The sequence below is a fragment of the Atractosteus spatula genome, chromosome 2, assembly GCF_055471065.1.
Source record: "Atractosteus spatula isolate fAtrSpa1 chromosome 2, fAtrSpa1.hap1, whole genome shotgun sequence".
NCBI lineage: Eukaryota > Metazoa > Chordata > Actinopteri > Semionotiformes > Lepisosteidae > Atractosteus > Atractosteus spatula.
This window is the reverse complement of record NC_142707.1, coordinates 30,188,568-30,215,980: the sequence shown is the minus strand read 5'-3', so window position 1 is coordinate 30,215,980 and position 27,413 is coordinate 30,188,568. Positions and strand designations below refer to the sequence as shown.

Sequence of the window (27,413 nt, the reverse complement as noted above, 5' to 3'; positions counted from 1 at the left end):
CCGCTAAGGCACTGACTACATCATTGACTACAATGATCACTTAATGGGAGTGGCGGACAGACATCAGACTTTTTAAACAACGCGACTAATGTCGATCGGCCTTTAGGCTGCTCTCATCATGACTAGTATGTGCTCTCTTGTGCTCTTCACCTAGTTAAACAGAAGTCTAATCGAAATCAGGTACAACAGATCTTGCTCTCGCAGCCTAATGCAAATGCACTTATTTCCTCTCAGTTGTCTGTAGGCCGCACACCCACACTCAAGAGAGGCAGTTGCTGCGTTACACACCCTGAATTGGCCTGTATGGCAGAGTGGCAAACCCACAGTGTCTCGAATACCACATGGAGTTTGCAACAAATGTGTGATATGTTGCACTGGCTTATTCCCCCCAAAGAGAACTGTACTTGGAATGGCAAAGTGGTGAATGTTTGAGGTATAGGATGTGCAAAATAAGTCAATTAAATGACAGATGAAGAGTTCCTAAAATATCCTGTTATATACCTCAGTCATCCAAGTTTGTAAGTCTTAATCCCTATAACGCCACATGGAACATGCACTGTAAATTTCTGTATAATCTAATTAGCTATTTTACAGCATATACTTCAGTTAAAAAAGAATCACAAGAATACATCAAATAACATGTTGAAAAAGCAATATATAGAGATCAAACTTTAAAACCAAACTATAACAGTACATTTTGTTTTTAAAAAGTGTTGACGCTGCCCTTTTTGCCGAACAAAAGATTATTTCACAAGGTGCAAAAAATGTGGTCACTAAAGAATCACCTTTGAGTTTTATGTACACATACATAGCTGGAATCCAGGACTGGTACCTAAAGAACACCTATTAAACAGAAGGTTTTTGAAGCAAACTGATGTTTACTTTTTATTTAAATAGGATTTAAACCAATTTAGAGTGTCAACTGGTAAACCTAGTAAACCTACATCTAATAGGATTACAGTATAGCAGAGAAAACCTAGAATTAGCATATTCATCTCTACCATGCCCAGATCTGACACCATCCCTTTGGTTCCCTGCAATCTGGTCCTGACATTGCAGGCCCTGGACGGAAGGCTACTAGGATCAGGACACATCCAGAGGAGGACCATACATCACACTAACAAGGGTGCGCTGCACAGGGAGACCTTTGACCTTTGACCTTTGACCTTTGACCTTTGGAGCCTCCCTCCCTTCCATTTCTGTCACCTATCACAAACTCTGCTTATACGGGGCCTCCAGTAGAGTAGATGACCCCTCCCACGCCTCCCATAAACTCTTTTCCCTCCTACCATTTGGGAAAAGATATCGTAGTGTACGGGCTAGCTCCACCAGACTCTGTAACAGCTTCTTCCCGCAGGCTGTCAGGCTCATCAACACCCTATAATCTACTTGCACCCGCTCCCATTCCAGAAACAGGGTTTAAATCCCCCCAGTGTGTTGTGTATATTGTATTATGTATTTACCTTGTAATTTGCACTATCTGCACTTTGCACTATGTGTATCCTGTCTACAATGTCTATGTCACTGTCCTGTCTGTCCTGTCTGTATTTGCACCGTGGACCAGGAGAAACGATATTTCATTCCACTGTATACTTGTATATACATTCTTTCCTAGTGGTTTGGGACACCACCCAAGCTTTACCCCTGCTCCTTATTTTCCTGAAAGCTATCACCCGCAGAGCACAATTATGACGTAGGTAGTTGGGAGCTTCTACCAGTCAAGATGGTCCTCGAAGAATGCTGACATCCCCTAGAGCCCTCGACAGGTGCACTGGGTCTAGTTTTTTTCCCAATTTGACTTCACCCTCTCATACTGTCCGGGAATCAAGACAGGAAAGCTGATGCCCTATCAAGTAATATTCCCACGGGTAATTGCATTCAAACATGCCTAGGGGCTTTATCAATTCTGCCCACATTCCACCAATCATCCATTCAGTCCTCTTAATTATTCTATTAAATTCTCTATTTAATACTATTGACACCACCTTTTCAGTGCTCTGACATTGTGTGAGGCTTTTTTCAGGAAGCGCTCCATTCCATTTCTGTTCAGGGAAACGCGTCTGCCTGAAAGTCTGAAAACCCCAAACTTCAGAATCCAAAATACCTGAAAGCTGATCTATCCAAAACCTTGTTCTAGGACCGATTCAGTCGCGTCTTCCTACTCCCAGCTTGACAAGAATACAAAGAAATATATTACACTGGTGCAAAAAAGATGCAACCAAATGTTTTAAACAGATGCCAAACAAAACCAGTATAATAATAGAGTATAAGTAAAACTACAGTACGGGTCAAAGAGTCATGGTGAGTTTTCAGTAGATAGATTAAAATGAAAAGAGTTCAAAGTTAGTATTGGGTATGATCTCCCTCAGCATTAGCACATTTTTAGCCATGTTTATGCATGAACTTGATTAACCTCCTGTGCGATGTCTGTTATTTGGTTCTGCAGATGGTTTATTGGACTCTATTGGAGAAAAAGCTGGCCACTACAGGATCTTTACATTGTTTTCATAAAATCATGCCAATATAATTTTCGAAGTGTGTGGTCTTGCATTGCCTTGCTGAAAAGTAAACACTTCTGGGTCTGCTGAACTGAAAATCTGCTGGCTCAAGGACTGTCAGTGACACTGTATTGCAGAGCTGTAAGGCTGCCCTTAATATGCACCAATTGTGTTTGACTGTTGGCTTGAACAATTAAACAGCACAATGCTTACCACAACAGTTTTTTCCATCTGAACACACGCTTGTCTTCCATCAAGGGCAAAATAACATTTAATTTGCTCTATTTATCTATCACCTGTAAATGAAACACTCTATCACTCTATCTGTCAGATTATCCCTAGCACAAAGGAGACACAGATTTCATCTCTCAGCTGTCTGTGTTCCCCCTGAATGGCCTCTGACCATGTAATTCATTTTCATGCACAGCAGGAGTTACGGTCTACATTCTAGCGCTGTGCGTGGTATTTCTTCTTGGCATTTCCTGTTGCAGTTGTATATGACAGATGTGATGGTCCAGTGCCATTGTTGTGACCTCCATGAGTGACATGTACTCATCTTTTTCTGTACTTGCATTAATTAAAATTGTCATTTTTGAATAGTTGTGGATATATATTTCTTGGGTGGCATTGTGGCTCAGTGGTTAGCATTGCTGCCTTACAACAATGTGGCTTTGGGTTCAATTCTAGACCTGCGGTGCTATATATGACCACACATTGATACATTAATAAAAAAGTAAGTAACAATATGTATGTATATACTGTATATAATGAGTTGTTGCTGTAAAGTATGCATTTTCGTTGTGCATCAGTATGTTTTCCCATTGGGTCATTGGGAAAATTGGTACTAAAATAATCAATATTTTGTGTTCTACTGCAGCACATTATCTTAAGGTGCATGGAAACATAGTAAAATACAGAATGAGTAAAGCAATAGTAAATCTACTATAAGTGGATTAAAGCCAGTGTCCCCTAGATTTATTTATACCCCAATGAAATAAGAACTTAAGTCTTACTTAAATCAATTCTAAAAATGGGACATGTGTTATAGAAAATTCAGTTTGAGAAAACACAGCAGTCATTTATTCACACCTCTAAGTAAATAAAACCTAGCATCCATTCAGAACTATAAAGAGGATTCTAAAAGTTTCCCATTTCCACAGAGTCCACTGTGGCACGGTGGAGCAGTGGTTAGCATTGCTGGGGCCCTGGGTTCAATTATTGACTGAGGGAGCACTCTGTGTGGAGTGTGGGTTTATTCTCCCTGTGTTTGTGTGGGTTTCCTCTGAGTGCTCTGGTTTCCTCCTAGAGTCCAAAAACATACTTGTAGGTTATTTGGCTTCTGGGAAAATTGGCCCTGAAGTGACTGTGTGTGTCTGTGTGTGTCCTGTGATGGACTGACATCCTGTCCAGTGTGGATTTTTGGATGTGCAGAAGTACCAAGTTTTAAAGAGGTAACCATGAGCAACATGTTACTAAAAGAATGAAGATCCTGGAATTAAATGTTATGCATGATTATGGGAATTTTGAGCATAAATGAATTATTAAAACCTTAACTGATAAAAATGTATTACATATATGGAATATTATTGTATTTAATTCCATAAAACAGCAAAAAAAAACCTTTCTTAACTGTGTTAAGGTGGCTTAATAAATGTTCAATCAATCTGTCACACTGACTTTTGTGCTTCAAAAGCTTTCCTTAACCAAAATCTCCAGGGCTTTGTGCTCCTATCTGTGAAAAAAGCAAGAATTTAACACAGTATAATACAGCTTTAGCTATTTTCATGCTCATCATCATATTTTCATGTGAGAACATGCTCTCATTGAGCAGGGTGATGGAAACTTCAGAATATCTTGTACTATTTCTAGATGCATCTATGGTGATGGCCTGGCAGACAATTATAATTCATTCTCAAAATGACTTTTAAAAACCTCTAAGGGGGGGACATGAATTTAGAGGCATTCAGTCCTAATCCCACAGATAGCAACTTCGCACCATTTACTTCTCAACCAAATGTTTGAACGTTTGGTTTGTACAGAGCAGAATTACTGTAGCAACAACACATCATCAGTGTTGTTTTAAGACATTAAAATGGATTAGATTCCGCACTTTGAAATGTTACAAAAACCTTGGAATAAAGTCTTAGGTTGGTGACACTAACAACACAATGCACTTCTCTAGTATAAAAGTAAGGCTTTGTGAACTTACAAAAATATTTATTAGATTCTATATTCCTTGGTTAATCTTGTGATGAGATTGAGATTATCATGGATTCTGTGGTATTATGTTGACAAGACGATAGCTAAAAGGAATCCAGTATGTTGTTTCTACAAGATCAACCGTCATCCTTCTAAAGCTTTTTACTGAAAATAAACAAAGCAGTTTTATGCTTTTAAAAAAATGATGTTGCCAACACATAACTAGGCTACATGATCAGTTTACATTAAGAGCTGCTACAGATTGTAATTCCTTGCATTTATATGGTGTTTTCATCCCAAGGGATCCTAAAGTTCTTCATATATAGTCAGGAACCCACTACATCCAACACCAAAGGGCAGTGACACACGGCAGCGGCTCCACTACATTACAGGACTCTGAGGTTAACATACCTTCTTTTTTGAAAAGCATCTTTAACAACTAAGTAGTCAGGTTGTCATGCCCTGTACAGCTAGAGGGCGCTCTACTTCTGTCCTGTTCCCAGTTCCCTGTGATCATTCATGTCTTTCCGGTGTGTCTTGCTGTGTTGCCTATTTACTTCCTGTGTCTGCTCTGCTCCTGGCTCAGCACTGAGGGTACGGATGTCGTGAGACCCGCCTTTTACCAGGTCGCCCCACGTCCGAGGCTTGAGGGCATAGGTTTCTCTACCGACATTGTCTGACCCCCTGAACCTGGGCTAACCCCAGTGTTGCCCCTTTTTGCCGCTACACATAGGGTCTCTACTGCTCTCCTTGTCATTCCACGGCATGCACTTTCCGACGTCCGTGACACAGGTTCTCAGTTTAACATCTCAGCTGAAGGGTGGCGCCTTCTATAGCTGTGGTTTTCAACTCTGGTCCTAAGAGTCCTCTGTTTCTGTTGGTTTCAAGTTCAACAGGGCCCTTAATCTTCAATGGTCATTGATGCATTTAACTGATCTGCATGCTTGTTTAGGCCCTTTTCTACACAAAGTCTTTGGTTTCAAAAATTACCTTACCTATATTATTTCCAACAACTCTAACAGACACATTTTTTTCAGCCATTCCTCAACTTCCTAAGTAAAAAAATGCTGTTTTATTTCTGTCTGTAAGGCTCTTGATATGCAGTCAATTTTATGAGAGACAGGTAGAGATGACGATCTATTAAACTGTCCAGCAAGGAATGTTTTTTTTCCCTTCTGTTGAAGCCAACTCAAAATTGGTTACATTTCAAGCAAAAATTTAAATGAAGGGGGCAATGAAGCTCAGAAATTCACATAGTTGATACTACAAATTTTTAAGAGTTGAAGAAAAATTTAAAAACACACCTAAAAGGGTAACCACTTGGCAACCACTAACCTACAGCACTGCCATACTAATCACCATACATGGGATAGTAGGCTGGACAATCTGGTCAAAAAGGAAGAGTAAAACCTACTTATTCACCAATACCAAGAACTGGTTTTCCTGTATGGACGTCTCCTATCCCAGCGCTGACATTTGCTTAGCTTCTGAGATCTAACTAGATCGGGCCACAGAATGTTAATTTTGTGCCAGGGCTGCTGCCAGTGATGGAGGTATTGTACAGAAAACAGCACTGGGGAACTGATATACTAAATCATTTTTACCTTAGATTTGACAAATATGACTTAAGGGGCATAATCATGGACCATAAAGAGAAGCTCACTGCTACCACCAATTTGATAATTTGATATTGTGTTTCAAACATTTTCAAGAAACAAAGGTCAGGAAATGTCTCGGACCTGAAAACATCAGTGGGCAGGTACTGAGGTCATGTGTTGAGCAGCTCAGTACTATATTTCATTGTATTTTCAAAATGTTTCTGAATCCGCAAAAAGTACCCAGAATTTGGAAACAGGAAACAATCATACCAGTTCCAAAACATGAAATCCTCAAGACACAAAATGATTTCAGAGCAGTGGCATTGACCTCTTTAGCTATGAAATAATTTGAGAAATGTGTTAAAAGACATGTTCTCTACCACGTAGAGCACCTATTGGATGCCATGCAGTTTGCCTACAGGGCCAAAAAAGGAGTCGGATATGCTTGCCTCACATTACTGAATTTCTTATATTCACATCTAGAATGTCCGAAGACACATGCCTGGCTTTGATTTATAGATTTCTCATCAGCCATTTAACACCATTCAACCACACTTATAAATGGAGAGAGAATGTGTCAGAAATCCTGGGAGCGAAAGGCAGTGTTCAAGGTCGGGGTAGCCAGGCTAGGTCGGGTATCCAGAGGTCGAGGCAGCGAGGTATCCAAATCCAAAAGACGCGAGGCAGAGACGGAGTCGAGGTCGGAGGCAGAGCGGGGTCGGGTATCCAGACATCGAGGCAGTGAGGTATCCAAATCCGAAAGACACGAGGCAGAGACGGAGTCGAGGTCGGAGTCAGAGTAGGATCAGGTTATCCAGAAGTCAGTTAAGAAAGAATGCGCACAAGAAAAGGGCTAGGACAATCTCAACAGTGAGCGGAGTGAACGGGTTTAAATCAGGAAACAGGGTGAGCGCAGTGCTAATTGCTAACAACAGCGCAGGTGTGTACGCCGAGAGGTGCACGCGGGAGTGTGGTTCGTGACAGGACAGACACATCATCCAGTTTGCTGATGACTCTGTCATAGTTAGTCTCCTCCAAGGCACAGACACAGGTCATGGGCCTGTAGTGGATTATTTTGTTGAATGGTGTCACATCTCCTTCCTTCAGCTTGATATGTCAAAAAATATTATGATCATATGATTAATTGTATGATCATTGATTATAGAAAGCAACCACCCAACAGTCATTGAGGAGCAAGAAATTGTCAAGTTAAAAAAATCTTGGCACTGTTGTTGATGCCAAACTAACCTTTAAGGAAAACACAGACACCATATAAGATCACTTTATTGGCTATATATAATTTCTTGTATTAGGAATTTGTCTTTTCGCATACCCCAACTTGCTCTCCATAAGACCCACAGACAGGGAGAGAAGCTTGGGGTCAGAGCACCAGGTCAGCCATTTATATGGCACCCCTGGAGCAGCTGCTCCAGCTTGCTCAGGGACACAACAGAGTAAGATTCCTCTGCCAGCCACAGGATACGCACCGGAAACCTTCCAGCTATAGGCACAGAGCCTTAGCCACAGAGCTACTGCATCACCTCAAGAAGCAAGATGCGAGAAGGCCCAACAGCAATTGCTCTTCCAAAGAAAACTCCATTCTTTTAATGTGTGTACTTGAACAATGACTTTATTCTACAGAACTTTCATTAAATCTGTCCTAACATTCACTGTGGTAGCCTGGTTTGGTAACCTTAATATATGTAATGAAAATAGACCAAGTAGGATTGTGAAGGTAGCAAGCAAAATCATTGTTGCAAAACAATTACAGCTTGCAGACATCTATATCAAACAGTGCAGAATAGTGCAGAAGGCCAATATAATCATTGACTGTCATGACCACATCTTGCAAAGTGAATTTCATCCTCTTCCATCTTGACTTTGATTTAGACTGCCTAGGCTCAAGGGCAATAAAACTAAGTCATCTTTATTTCCCACAGCTATCAACCTGCTCAGTTTGGACATCTGACTGTACATTTACTTTATTTTTTTTTTCTTTCTCACCATAGATGTGTGTGTTAAATGTCTTACATAATGTGTTGTCCTTACCTGCCTGCAAAGTACATTTCCCATCTGGGATGATAAAGTAACTAGGACAGTGCACTGAATTCTGCATAACATTGTCCTGTACACTGCACTAGTTCTATACGAAAATGCATAAAGTAGCATTTTCATTCCAAGTTTCAAACACATAAGAAATACTATTTTCTGCAATTTGTATTAGATAACTCCATCCAAGGCGATTTACACTTCAGAAACATTCTTAAAAGATAATATAGGCATAGTTATACGTACAACATTAATCTTCATGTTATATATTTTTAAAAATCCCATATTAAATCAGTAAAAGTAAATATGTTTTTTTGTGCATTTTCGTTAATTCAGCCATTTCCGCACCACCCTAATATTCCCACCAGAAGACGCTGCCGAACACTCACTGTTCCTCGATGGTGGAAATACATGTACATGCATTGTGGGAAACGTAGTACGTTAGTGAGAAGGAAGGCAATAACGTGTGATTTCATTTCCTATAATTGTAATATTTAATTGAAAAATCAGATGAATGCTTATATATTTTTCTACATAAAGTGTAAGTATTTCCATGTATTTCTAAATTGATCAGAATATTTATTTTTGGGTTTTGTACGGATGCATCTCGAAACTTCCACCCCGTTCCCGATCTTCCCACAGTGCTGTGCGCTGCGGCTGTTACCCGGCATGCTGGTTGACTCCCTTCGGTGTGTGGCTGCGGCGCGTGAAGATGTCGGTTTTAGAGGGGCCTCTCAATGTGCTCGGCCAGAGAACAACTGGCGAGTCAGTCCGCACTCAAAATGGTGAGATGCGTTGTTTCTTACCGATAATCTGTTATAGCATACTGTTTCACACGGCATGAAGGGAAATCTAATATAAAATCAATTAAACGTGGTGAGCAGCTAAGCTGGTCTGCTTGCAGTTACCGGTCTGACGCACGTGTGTCATATATTCCCCGTTATTCGCTTAACGTTAACGGCATTAATAAAGTTTACTTGTCCATCTACAGAATGTGCCGGTTGATAACGACATTTTAGCAGTAGGGTGATGCTTTGTTAATGAAGATCGCTTTTAGTTGATCAGCTTCAGAATTTGCTGGTCACTGACCCAACCCAGCCTGCTGCAGTTCTCCTTTGTTACTAAGCTAGCCATCTTAACAGTCGGTCTTGTCATTGTATTTTGCAATTCAAGTTTTTAAAGATAGGTTTGTATCTCGCCTACATATGTAGGGAAGCCGTTGAAGCATTCTGATGCAGTTATTTTAGTAGCTAGTTTTTTTCCTGGATTATGTCTGTTCACGTACTTGTGCCGTTTTGGTACAAAATGGTGTCAGTGTGTCTTGTAACTCTTGGACACGCATTCTATCTTGGAAACAAATTCACTCTCACTGGAAAAAAAACAAGGTGCATTTCGGGTGTATTACTTCCCCATCGCTTTTGTTTGCACGGTTATTTTACGTTCTCTTGTAATTTTCCGATTGCTATTTAATTGATCATAGATTTGATCAAGGATCTATTTTTAATCGTTTTAAGCGAGTGCGAAACGCACACTCTGGTTCGAAAACCCGTCAAGTCTTGTATTGGTCCGATTGTATATTATCACTGCTCAATACGTTTTCCCATTTTAGTATCAGTCATTCAGATCAGTTAGAATGACTGGCTATGCTGATGGGAGAGATAATTCCAGTCATGGTCTGAAGGAAAGTCTGGCAGCATTTCCTAGCTTTCCTATATGAAGTGACAGAACACTAAAGGCCATAAAACGTTTTTATCGAGATTTGTAAGTGAAAGGATACATAGTATTTGAAGGATGATTTTCTTGTACAGCAGGTGTTTGCTTAAAACAACGAATCTCCACTTGCTTCACATATACAGATGATAAATTCCTTTAAAGGAAAAATAACAGCAGACTGCCCCATTAATGGCCTTTTTTTTTCTTTCAGTTATGGCGGCAGCCTCTATCGCCAACATCGTCAAGAGTTCCCTTGGTCCAGTTGGTCTTGATAAAATGTTAGTGGATGACATTGGCGTGAGTATTTACTTATGTCTTTGCTTTTCACATTTAAATCTGTAGCGGCTGTGTATTCAAAATGAACCTGTAGCCCTGGCCTTCTTTAAGACACGTCTTCAATTTAAAAAACTTCATTGAAGACTGAGCTACTCCTCTTAAAGAAGCCTGGCTGTCCATAAACCTTTTTTATATTGACTTGCTAAAAGGCCCTAAGAATATGGCAGGGATTGTGCACTTCTTCACCTGAACAAATCAAAACAGAGAGGGAGGTTTTCATGTTTTTCTCAATTTCAATTCGAATTTAGCAGCTTAGTGTCTCTTGTTAATTAAAATAATTGTCACTGTTGATTTGCTAAAGAGACAAGTAACATCTTTTTGTGTTGCTGAAAATCTGTGGGAGGGACAGTTACAGGTTGTTTTTAATTGTGAATAGGTTGTGAGTGTCTAGCTTAAAATAATGCAAAGGATTCTGTGTGTATATGACAGTTGAATCTTTTCAAATTTAGCATGCTAAAAGAAAAACAAGGTTTGTGTTTCTAGATTTAAAGACTGCAACCGTGATCACTTTACTACCCAGCCCTGTCTCTTATTCCGTCCATAGGATGTGACCATCACCAATGACGGAGCAACAATTCTGCAGCTTCTTGAGGTCGAGCACCCAGCTGCCAAGGTGCTGTGTGAACTAGCTGACTTGCAGGACAAAGAAGTAGGGGATGGGACAACTTCAGTGGTGAGTTAATTCTTATCAGGTGCATCTAGAGAATTCTATACTATATTGAAATGTATTATGTTGGCACAATTTATTTATAACACATTCTATTAGAAGTGGTAAAACAGTTTATCCTAAGTGGCGTTTATAATCATTATTCCCATTTTAGTACCATTCATTCGGTGCACCAAGAATGACTGGCTATGCTAATGGGAGAGAGCAACACTGTCACAGTCTGAAGGAGAGGTTGGCAATATCCATCTCTCCTATATGAAGTGGCAATACATTTTGATACCATGTGAGGGCTTTTCCTGGAAGAAATCAGACTTCAGTTTGCATGACCTCAAGTGAAAGTAATTGTAGACAATTGTCATTGTTTTTTGTATGTAGGTGATTATTGCTGCAGAGTTGCTGAAGAGTGCGGATGAACTTGTCAAACAAAAAATTCACCCCACATCTATAATTAGTGGATATCGCCTGGCTTGCAAGTAAGTACATAAAGAAAAAATATGACATTTTAAAAATTCTGTATTTTTTCAGTTTGAGATGCAGAAGAAAATGAAGCATGCTATCTATTGGTAGTATTTTATGTTGTCGTGAGTTGGCAATGTTTGGAAGTTAATGATTTCCATCTCACTTTTTTTTATTCTTGTCTCTACAGAGAAGCTGTTCGATACATCAGTGAAAATCTGACTATTAGTACTGATGATCTTGGGAGAGAGTGTCTTGTCAATGCAGCTAAAACCTCAATGTCTTCCAAGATCATTGGAGTGTATCCTTTTTCTAAGTTGTCACTCATAAAAATATCTAAAAAATGTCTAAAAGTTGTACAGGGGCAAATATTATTGAAATCTGGTAACTTACAGATGCTATTAAGTTTTTTATAGCTAGAACTTTTGGGGCAGATTTATAAAGTGGTTAATATAAAATGGGTAGACAGTTTTTGTAATGGTCTCAGCCTAGTAGGTAATAAAGCAAGGACTGCTGTGTTGCTTTACCGTACTGCATCTGGCGTTAACAAAACCTTGACAGATGCTGCTCAGTGATGCAGACTTCTTTGCCAACATTGTGGTGGATGCTGCCCTTGCAGTTAAGTTTGTTGATGGGAAAGGTCAGGCTCGCTACCCAATCAACTCTGTCAATGTGCTAAAGGCACATGGACGCAGCCAGAAGGAGAGTTTCCTTGTAAACGGATATGCACTGAACTGCACTGTGGGATCACAAGGTGTGTGCAGGTGTTTTGCTATTAAAACTCTTGCTTTCCCATTTTTTTTGCTGCTACACCGTGCAAGTGGTGTATGTAGTTATACGCGTGGGATAGAGCATCCTCAGTTTGAACAGTCAAGCAGCATGCTGAAGTTGGTGCACAACTACTGCTCAGACTGGACACTTCTGTTTAACTCATTGCTATCCTAAATTTGGGACCTGTAACATGTTTTGCAGCATATGAAGAGATTAATTTAGATGTGTTTTGGGAATGCTTTGAAAAAATAGAATTTAGAAAAAATCCCTTTGTGTAATGTTACAGAATGTTGGTATAATGCCTTGCCCATGAACACAGAGGTCTGACAATAGTATTGACTGTGTAGGAGTAGCTTGCAAGTCAATGGATGTGCTTTGATCCGTTTTCATTTTTCCTCAGGAATGGTAAAGCGGATGGTAAATGCTAAGATTGCTTGCCTGGATTTTAGCCTGCAGAAGACTAAAATGAAGCTAGGTGTCCAAGTAGTTATCAACGACCCTGAGAAACTTGACCAGATTAGACAGAGGTATGTTGACTTTCTTCTTAGAGATGTGTGTTTTATCAACACACAATTTATTTATTGTGTATTTATTTGTCAAACAGCCATTATTTTAAGTACACTTAGGTTTTTTTTTAACTGATATACACCATTTAGAAATACTCCTAGTTTGAAAAAAACTTGAAATCAAGTTATTCAATAAAATTAGAAAAGTGCTTTCATGGGTTATTTGGTTCAAATTGACTTCAGCTCTTTTCTTTGCTGAATAAAGACCTTTTAGGGGGATTATTATTTAGAGACTTTCAGTTATAATCCTACAGATGGGAACTTTGCACCATTTGCTCCTCAGTCCAGCATATATGCTAAATGTCTGAACCTGCGGTTCTTCTCCTTCCTGCAGGATTACTATTGCAACAACACATCATTAGTAGGATAAAACTAACCTGTCTCACAATGGTCTAAATCCACCTCGCGTTTCCTATTAATGGTGAATTCTGCTTTACAATGTTAGGAAAAGGTCTGTGCAACCCTTTCTTGACATGTCAATGAGTTGTGAGTGTTAGAAGTTCCCCAGCCACTTTATACAAGCCTGTTTCATTTCAAGCATCCTAATTTGCAGAAGACAAATTAGTTTATTAAACACAAAAAACACAGTAGAGTGTGCCAATATGATCCCAATTTGTTGTGGAAAACAAAATGAAGGTAATATAATGCACACTGCTGAGTTACAATAAATATGACGTTTAATCTGTGCTAGTAATAGACATGCTGTGCTATTGTAGAATGAAATGCCTATAAACCTTAAAAACCTTCAACACAGTAACTTTGTAAGTGATTATTTTTCTTTAAAGTTCAGAATAGTATCAGTATGGGAGTGTGAAGGACTGATAATAGTTCTATAAATCATGCACAGAAAATGTTGGGAAAAGCTGGAAAATGGTCTCAGCAAGGTTGAGCACCAAAAATGGATCTTAATCATTGGATCCGCGTGTTTCTATAGCTAAAAACAATTAGCAGAATACTATAACTAGAATACCGAAGCAGCTTTTGCAGCTGTGTGGTCCTCTCCCTGATCCCATTTTTATTGCTCCCACACTTGAAGTAGTGTGAGTGGTTATACGCGTGGGATACAGCAAGGCCAGCCTGACGTTCTTCTTGTAAAAACACTCCTGTGTTTTTGTATGCTCTGTTGGCTGCACATGTACCTAACACGTTTTTTTTTTCTTGACAGTATTGGTCTTATTATCTTCTTGTCAGTGAGGCTAGAGAGAGATTCTGGGAAAATACTAGAATCAGCTTGTGGTTAACCATTTTGATGTATATGATGTATATTAGCTAAGTCTGGTGGTCTCCACGGGTGGTTGCCACTTACTTTTGTTTTTACCTGTTAATACTACTCTTCTGGTCAGACCTGTAATACACCCAGCTTTCTGAGCACCTTGTGTTCTCTGCCGCTACTCCAGAATAATGACTGGGTCGTGTTTCTATCTGGCTGTAATGCTGCTGGTTCAGAGGGCAGTGAGAAATCTCGTTCTGTTGCAGGGAGTCTGATATCACCAAAGAGAGGATCCAGAAGATCCTGGCAGCAGGGGCCAATGTCATCCTGACCACTGGGGGCATCGATGACATGTGCCTGAAGTACTTTGTTGATGTGGGGGCCATGGCCGTGCGCAGGGTTCTGAAGAGGGACCTCAAGCGCATTGCCAAAGCAACAGGAGGTGAGCCTGACCTCAGAAGTGTGTAGAATCCAGCTAAGACAGTTGGGATGTGTGCCTGAATGTCCCACTTTGATCACTGGATTGTTAAAAAAAAAACGTTGATTCATAGGTTATTCTATTTCGCGTCTGCAAATGTGCTCCTGCCTTGTTATAAAGTGAAGGTTGGGGTCCTAGTAGTTTGTCCGTCTTGCTGTCAAAATGCTTCTTGATCCGTCTTTAGGCCATCCACAAAATGTAGCCTCTGCAGTGTTTTGAAAATGCTGCTCGTGTTTGACTTTTTCTCACGTTGTTTACCAGTTTTCAGATCGTGCATTTACGTTTTGATTAAAATATTGACTTTAAAATGTGTATACAATTGTAACCCAACAAAATGGGAATCATTGGAAAGGGGTTCGTACTTGTAAAACCAACAACAGGAAACACTTCTTTACCCAAAGGGTTGTGTATGTCCATTGTAATAAATCCATTGTAATATTAGTGATTTAGTGGAGATATAATTCTGATCACACTTAACTTGCTTTGGAAAACCATTTTTATCAGTGATTCTATCTATAATTCAGTTGTATTGAAAGTGTTGTGTATGCAATTAAGTAGTCCATGAAATAATTCACATCTGTGTTTTTCAGCTACTTTGTGCTCCACTCTGTGCAACCTTGAGGGAGAGGAGACATTTGAAAGCAGTTTGCTAGGACAAGCTGAGGAGGTTGTTCAGGAACGAGTGTGTGATGATGAGCTGATTCTTATTAAGAAGTAAGACTTTTTGAATACTTATGTAACAAAATAAATAGCTCTTGTTCAGGATTTGTTGTAAAGGTTCAGTTACCAGCATACAGCCTTATTGAAACCACAGAAGGAAATATCTTATATATATATTTTTTAAATTGTCAAGGATGATAAAGTTCTTATGTGTTTTGTTGTTGTGCATTGGGAGTTTAACTAGTCATGACCTGAACATGGACTCCATGAGGTGCTTGTCCTGGTCTGTAGGAAATTTAAATTTTTCTGAGGGAAGGATCTTCAGTTTATTATTTTATAAAGTGAACTGTATTTGCATAAATGCTAGGTTTCCTGTTTTGAAGTGCAATGCAAAATTAACCTCTTCCACCCTTTCAGCACCAAGGCTCGCACCTCTGCTTCCATCATCCTGCGTGGGGCCAACGACTTCATGTGTGACGAGATGGAGCGCTCCCTGCATGATGCGCTGTGTGTGGTGAAGAGAGTCCTGGAGTCGAAGTCTGTGGTCCCTGGAGGCGGTGCTGTAGAGGCTGCACTCTCCATTTATCTGGAGAACTACGCTACCAGCATGGTAACAAAAATTAGTTTCATAATTATTTTAAAAGGGATTTTTTATTGATGATTTAACATGATGGACAGTCTAAATCTTCTTTATCCAAGGAGGGGTTTCATTTTTTTTGTCAGTGTTCTGTTTTTTTCCCCCCTTTTCATGTATTAACATTCACATTGTTGTGACAGGGCTCCCGTGAGCAGCTGGCTATAGCTGAGTTTGCCAGGTCTCTGCTGGTTATTCCCAAGACCCTGGCAGTTAACGCGGCTCAGGACTCCACCGACCTTGTTGCTAAGCTGCGTGCGTTCCACAACGAGGCCCAGATCAACCCAGAACGCAAAAATCTGAAATGGTGAGTTTCAGAAACTCACCATAAGGGCTTGTGCTGACATAATTTGAACTACTAATTGAAGGTAGAATGGGTTTTTGGGGCTTTTTTTGGGAATTTAGTTTGTTACAAACTGGGGGGGGGTTACGAAACTGGTAAAAATCATTAATCATTAATTAATGACTGAGCTGTTTAGTCAATCAGTGAAATAATTATTCATAACCCCCGACTTGAAAGTAATTTGTATACCCGAGCAGTTAGTGTAACTGGTATTCTGCTCAAGGCCCCCCCCCCAGACCTTCGCAAACATTCTCTCTGCTTTTAAGTTAGAAGTGTTTACTTTTCCCAATGTCACGAACCGTATCTAAAATCTAAGACACTTCTCAGTCACCAGTCTCAGTCAAAACTGTAACATTGTTCAAAAGTTTTTTTGAGCACTGCGTTTTCACATCGAGTTGAATTTGTAAAATTGATTTGATAAAAATTGATGCAACAAAAAAAATTCTGCTAGCTCAATGTTTTAGAATTCAGTGGATTGTGTTAAAAGCTCATGTTCAGCTTTGAAATATTTCAGTCATGACACTTTAAGATGCTCATACAATAGTGCTTTTATGTTTGGACAGGATTGGTCTGGATCTGGTGAATGGCAAACCCAGAGACAATAAGCAAGCTGGCGTCTACGAACCTACCATGGTAAAAACCAAGAGTCTGAAGTTTGCGACGGAGGCTGCAATTACTATCCTCAGAATTGATGACCTCATCAAACTCTTCCCAGAGGAGAAAGAAGGGGGACAGGCTTACAGGGATGCGGTCGAGTCCGGAGCTCTGGAAGGCTGAGGATCTTAAGCACTAGTCCAGTTCTTACCATTATTTATACAAGTGTTAACTGTAATGTGGTTACTTTTCATACACGATTGTACAATTCTTAGCATGCCCAGGTAGCTTGTAGCCCTGGTAAATGTAACATATTGGAATTTAAATAAAAAATCTAAAATACACCACATTTGTTAATTTCATAAAAGACACTTGGGAGGTGACTACTTCCTGAACTAGATGTTAAATTTGTTTTTATTAAATGGTGGTAAATGTCATTTTTTATAATTAGGCAAAAATATCTAATACTTGTAACAAACTTTGAATTAAGTGAATAGTACCAAAAGTAGACAGGTTTTGTTATAACTTAATTACAGTAATAAAATATGGGGGAAGTTATGATCACAAGTTGTCTAAATAAAACTGCAGATAGCTGCTCATTTCTTGAAAACATAAATCTCAAAGTTAATTCTGTTCCTCTTATTGGGTACCTGAACCCAATTTGTACTTTGTTTTGCTGATGTTACAGTAGTGTTGCTTAACACTTAGTTAAAAAGTGATGATGCATCTGGGAAATGCTGTTTGATCTATCCACACTGACACTTGTTGTCAAGGTGTGGTCTAGCTCATTACACCTGACGTAGGCCATCCTGTGTCCTAGTTCTGTCTTGGCAAAACTTCATTTATGCGAGTAGTTTGCTTTAACCCTGTGGTGCTTCCACAGATTTGCACTGCTCATAAACCATTTGAAATAGCTGTTTAATAAGATCCTTTTAAAGTAAATACAAATGTGCTGTATTCTACATTTAAAAGACCGAGAGAAATAACCATGACATTAGTAATTAATAATACACCCATAATTATGTAAGAGGTTTAAGCAACAATAAGGTTTTTTTGCATTTACAATGAAAACATTATTCAGACTTGTTTGAACACCTTTTAAACTGATCACACTGGTGTATCTGATTATATTTCACAGACCATCTATGTTTTTTGTGTGCATTGCTGCTTTGTGTATATAGAGCGTGTTGTGTCCAAAGCATGCTGATGTTTTCGTGGCTGAGTGATTCAGTTGGTTTGAGTGTGGAGCTGTAACCTTGTTTCATTTCTTCAACCACTTGCATGGGATCATACTGGCACTATTTTTCCAAATTTAACTACGTGCGTCATGGCATAACAAATTGTATGAGATACTGAGACTGAAGTCAGATTTCCAAAAGAGAAACTTTGAAATAGTTGGCTATTGATGGTTAAGACAAAATAAGAAAGACTGCAAACAAGCAGAGACCATGTTGCCCACCTTGCTCATTTGGTAGTTTAGCAGGTACTTGCTTAGAGTTTGGGCCTCAACTATGTGGCTGGGAATTCTGTTCTAGAAACTACCTTACAAAGAATTATAGGTAAACACAGATGCTTGGCACACTTGGCAGTTTAAGAGAAGACCCGAGTAGAACCATTGGTTTTGGTTTCAGATATACAGTAGCACTAGTATTTTAATTTAAAAAAATTAATGCCATTATATGGCAAAATAATTTAAGGAATGACAGTTACAGTATTAAGTGTTGTAATTCTACAATTCTAATTTTCACGTTCTTGTAGGCTACTCTAAATTCACATCCTTTCAACACACATTGCTATTCCCATGCCACCTCCAATGCACAAGGCAGCAACTCCTCGCCTTCCCCCTGTGCGTTCAAGAGCATACAGGAGAGTAACCAAGATCCGACAGCCAGACATTCCCAGAGGGTGGCCGAGAGCGATGGCACCACCTTGGACATTGACCTAGAGAGGAAACGGCAAACACTGAACATGGACAACACTACAATGGCGTTTCAGCTTTCAAATACTAGTCTAGCAGAAGTGAGACAAATTAAAGAATTTAGGAACTGTTTCTAGACTAGACTCCCAAAAAAGATTTACATCATAAACTTGTTTCAAAATTATTTGGGATAAAAATCTTAAAATGTATGTTCCATTAATTTGTTAAGATTAAATTTATATGCAAGATTTTAATCACTTTGGGCAGAAAATGTCAATACAGGAATAAATTTAGCCAGATTATCTATTCACACATATACAACATATTTCTATATATAATTTTTATTTTTCCAAATTTCAAATCATAAGTTATTTCTTTCATACCTCCCCAATCAGGAATATTCAGTTGTGAAATAACTCAGGTTTATTGATATAACCCCTATAATAATACCACAGAAGAGATGAGGCTGTGTGCTCTTTCCTCTGAAACACGCACGGTCAGGGCCAGTTTTCCCTTCTCGCAATGCACATCACATAGTTATCATCTATTAGAAGAGTAATGTAGCTTTTTGTTGACAACGCAGAGCATGCACAGGCACTGCAAGGCATACAATTCTTGATATACAGCAAGGCAAGAAGATACTAGCCAACTGAAGCCCATCTAATACTGTTGGCACTCAGGTAATTGGTTTTCTGGCCACAGTAGCTAATAGCCCAGATTGGAACTGGTGTCATCTGGATAACAGGAGTTAACCTGCTCTCTGAGCAAGTGCCTTTACCTGTAGATGCACCCAATAAACTCATTTTGAAACAGAACATGCATCTTAAAAACAAAATAAGACAGGAGCTAAATTTTGAGCTCTGACACAGGTTTATTGTGACAGTAAACCCAAAACACCCACATCTATGAAACCTAATTCCGTACAAAAACGTAACTCACATACAAAAGGAAAAGAATCTAACTACACATCTCCCAGAACCTCAAGACAACGTGATGCTACTTCAACAGTAGAGCAACAGGATCAGCTCATCAGGTGGGCAGTGGAAAATGTCACTGTAAAGAACTACTTTTTGAAACAGCACCCACTAAATAGCAGACAATTTTTCCTATTGTTAACTGAGTATATGAATGTATGTCTTCTACACAGATGCAACATTTCTTTTTACTCATTAAAATAATTAGCATCTAAATGTCAAACGTTAAAAAAGGCACAGGATTTTAACATTAATACCTAAAATGCGAATTCACATTACTTAAAATTGTCTGACAATGCTCAGCAGAGCTCATAGCAGACGGCTGCAGTCAGCATGGGCGCTGTAAAGGAACAGTTTGAGGTTAAAGTTCAGGTTTGTATTAAATAATCAAGTCTACCTTATCTGGGTCCAGGCCAAGTTCCTTTGTGACAGCGATAGATTGGGCAGCAAAAGCTTCATTGATTTCAAACAGATCCACTTGGTCCAGCTGCCATCCTGCATTCTCCACCTGAGAAAGCAATGTGTTGAGTTATTGCGCATTTTATAGAGATCAAAGGAAATTAAAAAAACCTGTGGGAGTTTGGATCTCATTAGACCCCACTGCTGTTGCTCCCTTGAGTAACTTAGCGTAATGCGGACAAGGTGCCTCAATCTCTGGGATGCAGTGAAGAGAAAAAGCATTTGGTTTGTAGTGCTGTACAGAGAATGAGGCAGTCTGGCTTCATGTCACTTTCTAGTCTAGAAAGGGTACTGCATGTTCCACTTGTTTGCAAATGTATATTGACAATTCTTCTCTCTCCTTTCTCTTCCAACAACAAGACCATACATTAAACACTGTTGAGTCCCTCCTCTCGATGACACCATTCAGATGGAAAAGGGGGGCTAGTTAGTCTCCACTAGTAGTTTTTGTCAGAATCGCACCCCCAAGACCTTCCATCCTCACTCATCTGACCGAATGGAGGTCATGTGGCAGTTAAAACCAGGAAACAGGCTTCTAATATTGGTCTGTAGGTGATGTCCAGCCATATATGCGATCTGTGGATCCTGGAAAATTTTGATTTAGTGAGTTTTTGGAAAAACACAAAAGTTTTGGAAGAGACTCTGTGTTTCAAGAGAAATAAAGGACACTGCTTTTTATCAGGTTTCTCTGACACCTATCTTGCTACTTGCTACTTGCTACTGCACTGCAGCCTTGAATGTGTCACATGGTATCAGAAACTTTGTTCACATTAAAAAGATGCTACATATAATTCTTAGCAGTATTTATTTGTATGTAAGAAAAGAAAATAGGAGACTCACGGCTTTCTTTATTGCTAGGATAGGCCCAGTGCCCATAACTGCTGGATCTAAACCAACTTGAGCCCAGGAAGTAATCAAAGCCATCGGCTTCAAACCTCTTCTCTCAGCCTCAGATTTGGTCATCAGAACAGTAGCTGCAGCCCCATCATTTATACCTGTGAGCGAACATTTACAAGAACAAAAATTAAAATACATAAAACTAAGTTAGCAGTGTTCACTCTAAACAATACAAACATAACCGTGAACTAAACAGAAGGGTTTTCATCAAGGTGGTTTACTTCAAGAGTAACATTCATATGTTTTTAATGAGCTTATCCCGTATAGGAGGAGCCTATCCCGGCAAGCTACAGGCACCAAGGCAGGATATACCGCAGTCAGGATACCAGCTCATCGCAGGGCACAAACAGACACAGACACAAACGCACATATACCAGGGCTGAGTTTTACAAACGTTTTTGGACTGTGGGAGGAAACCAGAGTACCCAGTGGAAACCCACATGTAAGCGCACAAACAACATGCAGACAGCAGCCTGGGAAGTGAACTGTGCGACCCTTGATGAGTATCATCTCCGAGAAATCTGAATTTTGAGTTAAAATCTTACAGCACCGACCACATCATTAGAATTCTAAGAGCCGCTGATTTAAGGGTTTTTATTAGGGTTTCTGCTGATGGCTAGGAACACACATCTAGCAGTGTCCTTGGGGGACTTGGTAAAATGTATACTACAGTATATTCACAGTACCAAGGCCCTCTCTAGTGAAACAATCGTATCCCCAATTCTTTTTAAGTTATTAAGTTACACATATTTAGAAATCGTATCTTCGGACAGTATGTGAACATCAAACAGGCTTCGTGATCGTATTGTATGTATTGTATTGTATCGTTGCATTATTGTATCATTTCATTACACTGTTGCTGTGTTGACTGTGTTAAGCTGCTGTTGCACTGCCCTCACGTGATCAATAAAGTATCTATCTATCTATGAAAGGGAGCCATTTGGTCTGTTGTGCACATTTAGTTCTATATCTCCATACTCACTTTGCTAGTAGCACTTGTATTGGGCATAAACCCCCAAGTATGAAACTACTTTACACCCTCCCCAGAAAGAAACAACTCAAAGTAAACAAATCAATCAACCAACTTGTATTCTTTAAGTGGTGAACTGGAGCAGCTGTGGAAAAACCCCTTGCATTCACATGTTTGTAGGAACATGCAAGCTCCATCACAACACCATGCAATCACTCAGAAATCCGTGTGTGCACCCCCTGTTTATGAAGCAATGATCTTCTGAAGGAATAGCAGAAATCTCTGAAATGCTATAAACTATTAACTTAATCTCAGTTATCAATATCTTCTAAACCAAAGCAGCTCCCACAGAATAACTGTGACGGGTCGTAACCACAGATACATGTCAACATGCTTCTTAAACACAATCACAATTTCACTAAAAAGAAGCTTATATTTACCAATATGGGTTTGTTTGGGGGTTGTGGGAATATGGCACAAGCTACCCAGCCATGCCGTTGAAGCTGACACTGACTTCTTTCAGGAAACAACTGGATGAGATCCTTTTAACAATTAACAACTAACCAAACAGGTTAGGTGGGCTGAATGACTTCCACTTGTTTGTAAACTTTTTAAGATTCATACAGTATGTGGACTGACAGGTTTGAAAATTGTATTCAGATTATGCCACTGGCACTGGCTGTGTGAAAGCAAAATGAAATTATTATACGTCCCTAATTTACTGTGTGAATGGGTATTGTATGCAACTTTATAAATGTTTTTGAGTTTTCTTAGTATTACCATCTGGGTGTGAAAGTTAACAAGTCAGGAAATCTGTTTCACCTGAACAATCTCAATGTTATGTCCATTGAACTCTCAGATGCTGTATTGGTCTATTTTCAGATTTCCTTTTCACAAAGCAAACACACCAACCTGAGGCGTTAGCTGGAGTCACGGTGCCTGTGCCATCTTTTAGAAAACAGGGCTTCAGTTTAGACATTGCACCCAAATTACTTCCATGACGAGGAAACTCGTCTGATTTCACTTCAACTGGGCCTAGAAAGAGACGACCACACATTCAGGGAACACATCATCTTAATGATGAAGTAACATCTTCCATTTAATTCACAAAAACTGATAGCATTTAAAAAGACTAGTGATGATAACAGAACTGTGCTATGGCTTATAATATATTGTGAAGTGTTATGGTATGAGGAGAAATGGAAAAGACAAAAAAAATAACCTACAGAATCTAAAAAATTACATGCAAAATATAATGAGAGGCATTAGAAGTCTACTAACAGGCATTAAACAAGTAATAGGTACTGGGGCAAACACATTCATTGTGTCACTAATAACCCTCTGTATGTAAAAATATATATTCTATTTAATTTTTTAAGCTCTATGATAAAATCATAAACAATTGTAATTAGTGAAATATCTGTGTGGTTTTGAATATTAAAACCACACAGATATTTGTATATGTATATTATTATTTTTGAGGTTTGTACTCACTGATGACACAATGGCCACAAGATTCCTCACAAAATCATCATTCCTCTACTGTTTCTCTCTGCAGACCTATTTTTTTCCAGTATAATAATCGACAGCTTTGCATGCTCCCTATTCTATTCAGATCCAGTCAGTAGCAGTTGTCATTGTCATGCCTAGATTCATTTAAACCAAAACTCATGAAGGTGTGCAAGCCCAGAGGTACATAGAGAGATAAACTCAAACGTCACCTTTCCTCGATGACACGGTGACCGGCACAATTTCTTTGTCGAAATAGCCTGCTTTCTGAGCAGCTTCTGTTCGGTTTTGAGACGTGACAGCAAACTGGTCCTGGGCTTCACGGCTCACGTTCCACTGCTTGGCAACGTTTTCAGCTTTTCACAGGATCAACCAACAGCGCGTACATGTGGTATATCAAGCACATGAATACATAATTACGTTACTTTACTCTCAGTAGGAAGTGTACAATGACAGATCTGTTTTGAACGTCATAATTAAAAATATATGGTAATGGCTGGGTATTCAATAAGAGAAATAACCAGATGATTGCATTTTTCAAAACCCTGTAGAGCTGCATTAAATAAACATATTCTGGAATCTTTACCTGTTATACCCATGTGATAGTTGTGAAATGCATCAGTCAAGCCATCAGAGATGACCGAGTCTTGCAGAGAAGCATCTCCCATTTTAATTCCAGCGCGCATGTGCACCGTGTGAGGAGTCTAAAGAACATGGAATGGAATGCTACAGCAACACAATCTCAGATCGATTCAAGCTTTATTATTCCCCCAGGGAAATCGTTTTTTTTATGGCAGAGTCCAGCACAGCAAAAACAAACATCACTAATGAAGTGCTTAGGACAACAGTGTTTCAGGAGATGAGGATTATTTTAAATTGTTTGAGAATGAGAAAGCAGAGGGAATGATCAATTTCCTAAGCATTCCTCCTAGAGGCACAGAGGTGATGCGAGTTGTGCAAATTCACAATGGTGGGGAAGGTGAGCCACACAGTCCATAAAGCTCTTAGCCTTCTTTAGATCTCCATGTTTCTCTTGTCCTGATAACTAAGACCACAAAAGGTCTGAGGACACTGCAGGCCACCAGATTTGCCAATACATAAAACTAAGTTTTACAAGCGATTTCATGGGAGCAGACCATGTTGAGGCTGTCCTTCAAAATGGTTTGTCCAATGCAAGTCTAGCAGCAAGTCGACCGTCTGTAAAGACTTTTTCAAACAAATCATTTTCTGACGCATAATTCAATCACCTGCAAACACTTTTACAACACATTTTAAAGCATCCACATTTCTGTCACTACTGTCACCGGCAAACACCCAGCTTGTTCCACCCAGACTTACCCTGCTCATGCTCTCCATTCCTCCTGCTACAACGACTGTGGACTCTCCAGTGCGGAGTGACTGGGCTCCCAGGCACACGGCTTTCAGGCCAGAGCCACACACCATCTGGCAGCTCCAGGCAGGCACAGGGTAGGGGATTCCAGCTCCCACGCTGGCCTGGCGTGCAGGGTTCTGCCCATGACCTGGCGGGCAGCAGTCACAATAACCCGCTAGCCTACTTCTCCTGTCAATCAGCACTATCTCCAGTCCGTAAACCCACAGAACACAACTTAAAGACTGATTTTGGTAGACATGGATGAAATGCCAAAATTTAAACTACATACCCTGGCTTTATAAACCGCCACTGTGGGGGTCACAATATAGATTTGAAGCGCATTCAGCAAAAAGTTCATAGCTCATCACGTTTAAAGCCAGACGCTTGACTGTCAGTCATAAAAAGAGACCTTATTCTTTCCAATTATTTGTCACTTTTGCAATATTCCTTGAAAACGTTTGAGAATCTTTTTTACATAAGTTACTGCAAGATGGCTTAGAAAATTATATATACTGATGGAAAAAAGAAATGCAACACCTCCTCCTCTACACTCTGGCCCTCTCGTCTTACTTGCACAGCAAGGAAAAAAACACATATCTCTGTTTGGTTAACAAGTATTATCACACATTCAGCAAAAATGCAATATCTTAAGAAGACAGATTCAGTTGATTATCTCAGTAATTTCAGGCTTGATGGTTAACTCCCACTAGTACACATTAGAAAACAGTACTGGAGTTTAATGGCTGCTGTTTAAGACTAAACACAAAGAGAAGAAAACATCACATACATGAAAAAAAAATTTATTCAAAGTTCACTTTGATAATGCCTGGAGATATTTCAGCAATTATGAAAGAACCAAAAAATCACAGGTTTTTACACGACTACAGAATGCAGGAGGCAGAGGATGGATTGTTCATTCATTTTAAGGTCAGCATTAGTGTGCCTGTCCCTCAGGGAAGATGTGGAGGAAACACAGCAAAAGTAGCTTTTCAGACATGCACTATTAAACACTGAACGGTATTTAAAGAATAAGACATCACTGTTTTTAAGGTGTTAGTTAGTAACAACTTATAGCCCTTTAGAAATATAGATAGTGAAGAAAAAGACTAAGAAAGCACACTGGACTTTTGGCAATATAAACTGACTTCTTCAAGTCTCATGGAATGACAAGCAATTACAATCAATTACAGGGATATACGAGTGGAATATTCAGATGCCCATATTAAACCTTTACCTGCTGTTAACACATGTCCCATGATGACTTCAGACACCTCCTCTGGTTTCACACTAGCTCTTCTTAAGACCTCTCTGATGACAACAGAGCCAAGTTCATGCAGGGGCACAGTGGACAGAGCTCCATTGAAAGATCCTGATAACACACCAAAAACAAAGCTTTTCAGAGAAAGCCTGTAGGAAGATAAATAAGTTTCATTTTAATGGGAGGATGGGGGCTGAGAAATTGTGACTGCAAAGCCATTAACATATCTATGCTGGGGAGATGAAGTTCATTCTAAACGTCTGTGAATATATTTCTTGACTTTCCATATTAAGCAGTTTAAATAACACCTTTTTAAAGTACTAAACTACTGCACTACTACTTGCTTCTAGCCCTCTAAGCTAAAACTCAATTTTGACGTTAAAACTGTTTAACATTTTATTACAAAACGTCAGGCTTGAAACTTAAAAGTCTAACAGTAAAGTTAAATTTTGTAAAACGTCATCCGCCAAAATGAATGTTCATGTATCGTATTTTTTCGCATTTGTTTTAGGAAGAGTAGTAAAATTCCCGCGATATTCTTTTCCCTTTAATCCAAAACAATTAATATTTTAACAGACAACCGCCGGGACACAAACATCGATTGTCTTTCCCTTTAATAAATCTGACTAAAACAACTGATTTGATCATAAGCGGAACTGTCACCCCAGTACAAACACAACAGCCAATTGCAAAGAATCAGTGTCTCATGGTTCTATTGCCTTTCAGCCAATCACTGCGTCAAGTCACTGGGCAGAACATCACTGCCCAATGAGCCGCTCCGCCACAGCAACACCTAACTTCTGTAAAGCGTGCTGGGTGAATTCAGGTCAGCTTGCCAACTATTAAATCAAAAAGAATAATTACGCTTATTAATTAATGCATGTACCCACAGACTTGTCTATGAAATTAGCTATGGAATTTCATTTCTGATTTGGCATTACGTACAGAAATAACTGCTTAGCTAAAACACGACGGGCACTAGTTGATTATATTAGTTCATTTAATTTTTATATATCGCAGTAATAAATTAAAGCAGTATTTTAAAATACAATTGAAACAAAATACAGATAAAATAGAACGTAAAGAAAAATGAAAGCGTTAATGTTAATGAGTTGTAAGCTATGCTACATACCTATAGGTGTCCTCGAAGCAGACACGATAACAACAGGTTCAGCGCTCATCATACTTAAATGCCACCTTTCTGATCCTTTCAGCACCTAACTTACTGCTTTCTCTTCTGAATGAACTCGGTTCTCTGGAGAAATTTCTTTTTCCTTACATCTA

At 39.3% G+C, this 27,413-nt stretch overlaps 2 protein-coding genes and 2 non-coding genes across 4 annotated transcripts; 3 read left to right on the top strand and 1 right to left on the bottom strand.

Moving 5' to 3' along the window:
* The first annotated feature begins 8,970 nt into the window (after positions 1–8,970).
* Positions 8,971–17,116, top strand: tcp1 (t-complex 1). Its single transcript, XM_088939783.1, has 12 exons — positions 8,971–9,129; positions 10,269–10,354; positions 10,938–11,066; positions 11,436–11,533; positions 11,707–11,817; positions 12,089–12,270; positions 12,688–12,814; positions 14,330–14,505; positions 15,132–15,255; positions 15,619–15,811; positions 15,979–16,142; positions 16,742–17,116. The coding sequence occupies exons 1-12, from the start codon at positions 9,057–9,059 to the stop codon at positions 16,953–16,955; spliced, it is 1,677 nt and encodes a 558-aa protein (XP_088795909.1). The 5' UTR covers positions 8,971–9,056; the 3' UTR covers positions 16,956–17,116.
* Positions 9,941–10,080, top strand: LOC148839530 (small nucleolar RNA SNORA29). Its single transcript, XR_016090312.1, has one exon. It is a non-coding gene; the product is annotated as a small nucleolar RNA SNORA29 (small nucleolar RNA).
* LOC148839529 (small nucleolar RNA SNORA29) lies at positions 11,202–11,338 on the top strand. Its single transcript, XR_016090301.1, has one exon. It is a non-coding gene; the product is annotated as a small nucleolar RNA SNORA29 (small nucleolar RNA).
* Positions 17,117–17,674: 558 nt separating the features above from the next.
* On the bottom strand, positions 17,675–27,413 carry acat2 (acetyl-CoA acetyltransferase 2). The gene is made up of 9 exons (XM_088939795.1): positions 27,262–27,413; positions 26,106–26,240; positions 24,838–25,019; positions 24,086–24,203; positions 23,712–23,855; positions 22,903–23,025; positions 20,964–21,118; positions 20,062–20,172; positions 17,675–18,713 (listed from the first exon to the last, which is right to left on the bottom strand). Exons 1-9 carry the CDS (start codon positions 27,311–27,313, stop codon positions 18,543–18,545), a joined length of 1,191 nt encoding a protein of 396 aa, XP_088795921.1. The 5' UTR covers positions 27,314–27,413; the 3' UTR covers positions 17,675–18,542.

Bases quoted from the DNA above. Each gene is read 5' to 3' on its own strand.
- tcp1 (XM_088939783.1), top strand. From the start codon at position 9,057: ATGTCGGTTTTAGAGGGGCCTCTCAATGTGCTCGGCCAGAGAACAACT. The intron at 9,130-10,268 runs GTGAGATGCGTT...TTTTTCTTTCAG, and splicing joins GTCAGTCCGCACTCAAAATG to TTATGGCGGCAGCCTCTATC. The intron at 16,143-16,741 runs GTGAGTTTCAGA...ATGTTTGGACAG, and splicing joins GAACGCAAAAATCTGAAATG to GATTGGTCTGGATCTGGTGA.
- acat2 (XM_088939795.1), bottom strand. From the start codon at position 27,313: ATGATGAGCGCTGAACCTGTTGTTATCGTGTCTGCTTCGAGGACACCT. The intron at 26,241-27,261 runs GTATGTAGCATA...GTGTGTTATCAG, and splicing joins TGCTTCGAGGACACCTATAG to GATCTTTCAATGGAGCTCTG. The intron at 24,204-24,837 runs GTAAGTCTGGGT...CATGTTCTTTAG, and splicing joins GAATGGAGAGCATGAGCAGG to ACTCCTCACACGGTGCACAT.